This window comes from Salvelinus namaycush, chromosome 5, assembly GCF_016432855.1.
Source record: "Salvelinus namaycush isolate Seneca chromosome 5, SaNama_1.0, whole genome shotgun sequence".
In the NCBI taxonomy this organism is placed as follows: domain Eukaryota; kingdom Metazoa; phylum Chordata; class Actinopteri; order Salmoniformes; family Salmonidae; genus Salvelinus; species Salvelinus namaycush.
This window is the reverse complement of record NC_052311.1, coordinates 67,869,801-67,877,090: the sequence shown is the minus strand read 5'-3', so window position 1 is coordinate 67,877,090 and position 7,290 is coordinate 67,869,801. Positions and strand designations below refer to the sequence as shown.

The window sequence follows — 7,290 nt, the reverse complement described above, 5'->3', positions numbered from 1 at the left end:
TGCAGGCTTCAGAGCGAAGTACTATCCCGACACTCACTGCTATATGTTTGAAGTTAGCACAATTGAATTGTAAAAAATGGAGAGGCGTGTCTAATTATATACCATGTGCATGTGTTTATGTCTGATTCAGAGACTGATCCCGAAGTTGATGGGTTTATTGATCCCATCGCCACTCTCTGGAAGTCACCCTCGGAGCTTCAACATGTGACAACGGAGGGAGTTGGTAGGGGCGAGGGGGCGGTTTGGGATTCACCATAACTACTTCATCTCATTCCATCTAACTCTCTGTCAATATCCCTCTTTCATCTCTCTCCTTCACGATCTGTCTCTTCTACACATATAGTGTTAGCGTACACGTCACAGGCTGTGTAGTACAGGTAATATCACATTCTTGTTTAAAAGCCTAGAGAATCATACAACAAACCACTGCACCCTACCTTTCTATCAGTAACAGACACCGAGAAATCGCAATAATATTATATTCAAAGCTATACTGTGGTACACTGCTATGCTATGGTAAAATATACTGTACTGTACTATCAGTTGGCTTAACAGAAGTGGCTTGGAAAAACAATTATGACTTGCCTTTACATTTTTCTGATTGGTTGACACAGTTTCCAATCAAGGTTCTGTTACTGAAGCATTAAGTTCTGTACCAGTTGAAGGTGCGACGATATACTCTCAGTAAGCTTGCACAGTCAGCTTGGAATGAAGAGCATTGATTGGTTGGCGTAGCGTTCTACAGGATGTCAAACAATTTAGAGATTGTCCTCCCTGATTGGCTCCTGCCGCTTATCACTCAGAGGGAGAGAGGAGAGTGATAACTCCACCGTCCTCTGGGAAAAAGGGAAGAGTTGTCCATCCATTTATCCCTCCTCTAGAAAAAAAAATATCTTTAATACGATGTTGGTGTTCAGTTTTTCAGTTCAGAACAGTTCAGTAGAAAGGCTATAAAGGTTAACAGGTGTGGCTTCTGTCCAATTAAGTTCCACAGACTTAATAAAACCCACTTCCCCTGCTGGGCAGGTCCCTCCCTCCTGCCCCTGTCCTGCTGTGCTGATTGGGTCGGGGCGGTGTCCATCGATGCTGCTGGGCACCTGGTTGGTCAGCCATTGGTGTTGGTGATGGTCTTGGCAGTGTAGTTCTGGAACAGTGGCTGGAGGAACATCCCGACCGTTCCGGACACACACACAATTATAAAGATCCACAGGAAGAGACGGTCGATCACCATGGCAACATACTTCCAGTCCTCGCTCACCTGAAGAGGGTGAAGGCAGAGGTTTACATAAGTACAGTGCTTACAGAAAGTATTCACACCCTTTGACTTTTTCCACTTGTTGTTGTGTTACAAGATAGGATTAAAATGTATTTAATTGTCATTTTTTGTGAACGATCTACACAAAATACTCTAATGTCAAAGTGGAAGAACAATGCTAACATTTGTAAAAAATCTATGAAAAATAAAACCCTAATATACAGTATCTTGTTTACATACGTATTGTAACGACCCTGGGTTTATGAGCGCGGATATCAACTCTGCCGCTCGACCATGCTTTTGGGGCACAGTCGATAGCGCGCTGGACTTCGGGCTAGAAGGTCGAGGGTTCGAGACCTGCTCCTTGCTGTTTCATTACAGTATTCATCCCCCTGAGTCAATACAGTGTATGTTAGAATCAGCTTTGGCAGCGATTACAGCTGTGAGTCTTTCTGTGTAAGTCTCTAAGAGCTTTGCACACTTGGATTGTACAATATTATTCTTTTAAAAATTATTCAAGCTCTGTCAAGTTGGTTGTTGGTCATTTTCAAGTCTTGCCATAGATTTTTTGACCTTGGGTTTTAGGTTATTGTTCTAATGAAAGGTGAATTTGTCTCTCAGTGTCTGTTGGAAAGCAGACTGAATCAGGTTTACCTCTAGGATTTTGCCTGTGCTTAGCTCTATTCCATTTATTTTTATCCTAAAAAACTCCCTAGTCCTTGCCGATGACAAGCATACCCATAACATGATGCAGCCACCACCATGCTTGAAAATATTTAGAGTGGTACTCATTGATGTGTTATGTCGGATTAGCCCCAAACACAACGCTTTGTATTCAGGACAAAAAAAGTATTACTTTAGTGCCTTATTGCAAACAGGATGCATGTTTTGGAATATGTGTATTCTGTACAGGCTACCTTCTTTTCACTCTGTTATCTAGGTTAGTATTGTGGAGAAACTAAAATGTTTTTGATCCATCCTCAGTTTTCTCCTATCACAGCCATTAAACTCTCTAACTGTTTTAAAGTCACCATTGGCTTTATGGTAAAATCCCTGAGAGGTGTCTGGGTATTTGACCCGTGACTGGGTATATTGATACACCCTCCAAAGTGTAATTAATAACTTCACCATGCTCAAAGGGATATTATTTTTACCCATCTACCCTTCTTTGTGAGGTATTTGGAAACCTCCCTGGTGTTTGTGGTTGAATCTGTTTTAAATTCACTGCTCGACTGACGGAACTTACAGATGATTGTATGTGTGGGGTACAGAGATGAGGTAGCCATTCAAAAATCACTATTATTGCACACAGAGTGAGTCCATGCAACTTATTATGTGACTTGTTAAGCAAATGTTGACTCCTGAACTTGTTTAGGCTTGCCATAACAAAGGGGTTGTATACTTATTGACTCAAGACATTTCAACTTTTCATTTTTAATGAATTAGTAAAACATAATTCCACTTTGACATTATGGGGTAGTGTGTGTAAGCCAGTGACAACACAACATCTACATTCAATCCATTGGACATTTCGGCTGCAACATAACAAAATGTGGAAAAAGTCAAGGGGTGAATACTTTCTGAAGGCACTGTAGATGAAGGATACACAGCTCTCTTTTCTCCTCTTTCTCTATCACTTGTCTCTCTCACTTTCTCGCTCCTTCCCTCCCCCTCACCTATTAAAGGGGGGTGAGAGGAGGGGTTGAAAGGTTCATGTGAGTAGAGACTGGATTCTACCACAGAGCTCTAATGAGGTCTGACACTGAAAGGGGGGGAGGAGGAGAAGAGAGGTGAGGGGAGAGAAAAAGAGAGACCGGATGTAGAGGAATAAGGGATGGATGAGTACTGCAGGGAAGGAGAGGGGGGAGGAGAGAGGGGAGGTGGAGAGAGAATCAGACCGGGTATAGGGGAATAAGGGATGGATGAGTACTGCAGGGAAGGAGAGGGGGGAGGAGAGAGGGGAGGTGGAGAGAGAATCAGACCGGGTATAGGGGAATAAGGGATGGATGAGTACTGCAGGGAAGGAGAGGGGGAAGGAGAGAGGGGAGGTGGAGAGAGAATGAGACCGGGTATAGGGGAATAAGGGATGGATGAGTACTGCAGGGAAGGAGAGGGGGGAGGAGAGAGGGGAGGTGGAGAGAGAATCAGACCGGGTATAGGGGAATAAGGGATGGATGAGTACTGCAGGGAAGGAGAGGGGGGAGGAGAGAGGGGAGGTGGAGAAAGAAAGAGACCGGGTATAGGGGAATAAGGGATGGATGAGTACTGCAGGGAAGGAGAGGGAGGTGGAGAGAGAGAGGATGGGAGAGAGAAAGAGACCGAGTGTAGGGGAATAAGGGATGGATGAGTACTGCAGGGAAGTGGAGGGAGGAGGAGAGAGAGGGAAGGGGGTGATGATGACTTGAAGAGGACAGGAGGGAGGACCTGAAGTGAAAGAAGGATCAGGTGGGTCTTAAAAGTGGTCGGCATGGAGATGGACGGTAACCATGGAGATGATGAGTGGCGCTGATGGACAGAATTACAAGGACTGTTAATTCACTATGTCAGGGTCTCTCATTCCAGGAGAATGTTCTTTCCTCCCTCTCCATGCCTTCAGGCATCCCTGCCCACTGAAGGAACCCCCCCCCCCCTCTGTCGTTCATCCTCCTCTCTTTCTACTCCTACGTAGGGAGAGCCCTGTTTTATTCACTCACAATGCTGATGTCATACAGTAGCTAAGATTAAAACTGTGTTGAATATTCAGAGCAGAACAAGTGTAGCCCATGAATTCATTACCATTCACCCATAGTTATTCTCCCTAGAATGTAGCAGTAGGTGGTAGCTATTCATAGGTTGCACCCCCGTCACTCGGTCGCGTCATGCCATTGTTATGAAAGTTCTCAAGCCAGTGGTGCCCAAAAGTCGTGATAAGCCCAGTCCTTCTGAACAGAGGCTATTGACTGTTTAGTCTAAATTACACTATGGTGGACTGGAAATATGATTATATTGCTAAAGTGGGCAAATATTTAGTAGGACACAACTTTGACATCATTATCATGTCATCAAATATACTTCAAACAGATGGCAATGAAGTCATTAGCTAGCAAAGTCATTGGCTAGCAATGCTAACGTTAGCTAGTTAAAATCCGGTGGCCTCCCCTCAATCTTAGCTAGCTAGCTAACGTTATACTGCATTTAAAGTCAATCTGGCAACATAAAAATGATGACGAAAGGTTTTCCTAATAATTATTTGCCTCCTTTTGAATGTCATTATATTTCCAAGCCACTATAATGCACTTTGAATGAAATCTTCATCAGCACTTATTGACTGATTGAGTAGAGTGCTAGGCATCAGTCCTAAAACGAATGTTCAAAACAGTACCGTCTCGAAACAGGCCAATCTGCTGTGAATAAGTGTAGATATATGGCCTTCTAGACCGAGTGTAAGTAACATTCTATGATGTGTATGGCAGAACAGGGTCAAGACATCAGATATATAATGTGATATATAGTTGCAGTGAATGGTGAATAAATGGTGTATTTCTACGTTACTCACGCTCTGGTCGTCGTCTTCAGTCTTCATGTGGTTGGCGATGAAGCGGACCCCGTCGACAGCCTCCTCCAACCCAGGGCAGGCTTGTCCTAGCACGGCCTGGGTCAGGGCTGGGCCCCCTCCTACCTGTTTCCCCCTGGGCCGGTTCCCCTGCCCCCCCTCCCTGCCTTCCCTCAGCCCGTTCAGCCCCTCCATCGACCTCCCTCCCCCTCCTCCCCCCGCGCCCCCTCCCAGCTCCCCTACAAACTGTTTCACCGACGCCCGGTTCACGTAACACGTACAGGGGTCGTTGTTATCCGTGCCACCCCCTCCGCCCCCCAGCCCTAGGCCCACCATCAGCCCCCCGGCGGAGCCCCCATCCCTGCCCCCCTCCCTCTGCTCCTGGCCCCTCCGTCGCTGGCGCAGCTTCTGACGCTCGCAGCTGTTCCGGGGCTGGCGCATGAAGAGCAGCGCAGGCAATTTGTTGAGGAAAACCAGCTTGACCCAGGGAGGCATGGTGTGTGTGGTGGGTGAGCGGTGGTGCACGTTGAGAACACACACACTGGTGACAATAGAGAAGGTCACCAGGACCATGGTGAACATCAGGTACTTCCCGACCAGAGGAACGTCCAGGGAGGTGGGGGGGACGATCTTAGAGATCAGCAGGAGGAACACAGTGAGGGCCAGCAGGACAGAGATACACAGGGTCATCTTCTCTCCACAGTCAGAGGGCAGATAGAACACTAAGATAGCCAGAGAGGTGATGAGGACACAGGGGATGATGAGGTTGATGGTGTAGAACAGAGGTTTCCTGCGGATGATGAAGTCATAGGTGATGTCTACGTAGGTGGGGTCGGCAGGGTTCTCGTTGCGGCGCCCCGGCAGGGCGATGATGTCCCACTCTCCGCTGGGTGTGAAGTCGTCCATGCTGGCCACGTCGGACCTCAGGATCAGGTCGATCTCTGTGCGGTCGTAGGTCCAGGAGCGGAACCTCATGGTGCAGTTCTGCTGGTCGAAGGGGAAGTGTTTGACCTCGATCTTACAGGCTGACTTGTAGATGGCTGGAGGCAGCCAGAAGATACTGCCGTCATGGGAGACCACCGCGTTGGAGTAGAAGGAGACCTCATACATTCCGTCAGCACTAAGGAAGCAGGGATGGAAAGAGAGAGAACGTTAGACTATTGGAAGGATTTTAGATATTAAAATACAGTATATAAAATGCATGCCCTATTAAATCTATCACATCTTTGAATACAAATTAGTAATACATACAGATTAAAATAAGCAGAAAAGAGTGAGACAGTTTCTCCTATAAATGGGGGTAAATGTAACTTCAGCTCTATGTGTGTCTCATTAGATTTCCTCCAGTCTCACTACAGATCCTTTATCACACAACCTCAGCCACATCTCACACAGACAGGACTGGGTGACAGGAGCAGGACAGGTAAGACTCTACTGTTACAGACAGCCAGGTAAGATGACCACAGAAGATATCTCTCTCTCTCTCTCACACACACACACACACACACACACACACACACACACACACACACACACACACACACACACACACACACACACACACACACACACACACACACACACACACACATTCTGACTACAGAAAGATGGAGGTCAGACAGATGAGGGTGTGATGCGTATCAGGACTGCAAAGTAACACACGACTCCTTATATAAACATGCTGGTCACTGCTCAGGTGAACATCATCCTTCCTTAACCTGGACACAGCTAGGACAACTGAAGAGAACTCAGGTAGAGAACAGGTCAAATCCCTCAGGTAGAGAACGGGTCAAATCCCTCGGGTAGAGAACGGGTCAAATGCCTCGGGTAGAGAACGGGTCAAATGCCTCGGGTAGAGAACGGGTCAAATGCCTCGGGTAGAGAACGGGTCAAATGCCTCGGGTAGAGAACGGGTCAAATGCCTCGGGTAGAGAACGGGTCAAATGCCTCGGGTAGAGAACGGGTCAAATGCCTCGGGTAGAGAACGGGTCAAATGCCTCGGGTAGAGAACGGGTCAAATGCCTCGGGTAGAGAACGGGTCAAATGCCTCGGGTAGAGAACGGGTCAAATGCCTCAGGTAGGGAGCAGGTCAAATGCCTCAAGTAGGGAGCAGGTAAAATGCCTCAAGTAGGGAGCAGGTCAAATGCCTCAAGTAGGGAACAGGTCAAATGCCTCAGGTAGGGAACGGGTCAAATGCCTCAGGTAGGGAACAGGTCAAATGCCTCAGGTAGGGAACAGGTCAAATGCCTCAGGTAGGGAACAGGTCAAATGCCTCAGGTAGGGAACAGGTCAAATGCCTCAGGTAGGGAACAGGTCAAATGCCTCAGGTAGGGAACAGGTCAAATGCCTCAGGTAGGGAACAGGTCAAATGCCTCAGGTAGGGAACAGGTCAAATGCCTCAGGTAGGGAACAGGTCAAATGCCTCAGGTAGGGAACAGGTCAAATGCCTCATAGGGAACAGGTCAAACGCCAGGTAGGGAGCAGGTCAACGCCTCAGGTAGGG

General features: G+C 47.3%; 1 protein-coding gene across 1 annotated transcript in view; it reads right to left on the bottom strand.

The window, feature by feature from the left end:
- Nucleotides 1-1,105: 1,105 nt before the first annotated feature.
- LOC120047300 (neuronal acetylcholine receptor subunit beta-2-like) overlaps nt 1,106-7,290 on the bottom strand; it is a 16,853-nt gene continuing 10,668 nt past the window's right edge. Inside the window, exons 2-3 of the mRNA XM_038992825.1 lie at nt 4,791-5,907; nt 1,106-1,258 (exon numbers count right to left, since the gene is read on the bottom strand). Coding sequence (XP_038848753.1) covers nt 1,106-1,258; nt 4,791-5,907 — 1,270 coding nt within the window. The remainder of the gene's footprint in view (nt 1,259-4,790; nt 5,908-7,290) is intronic.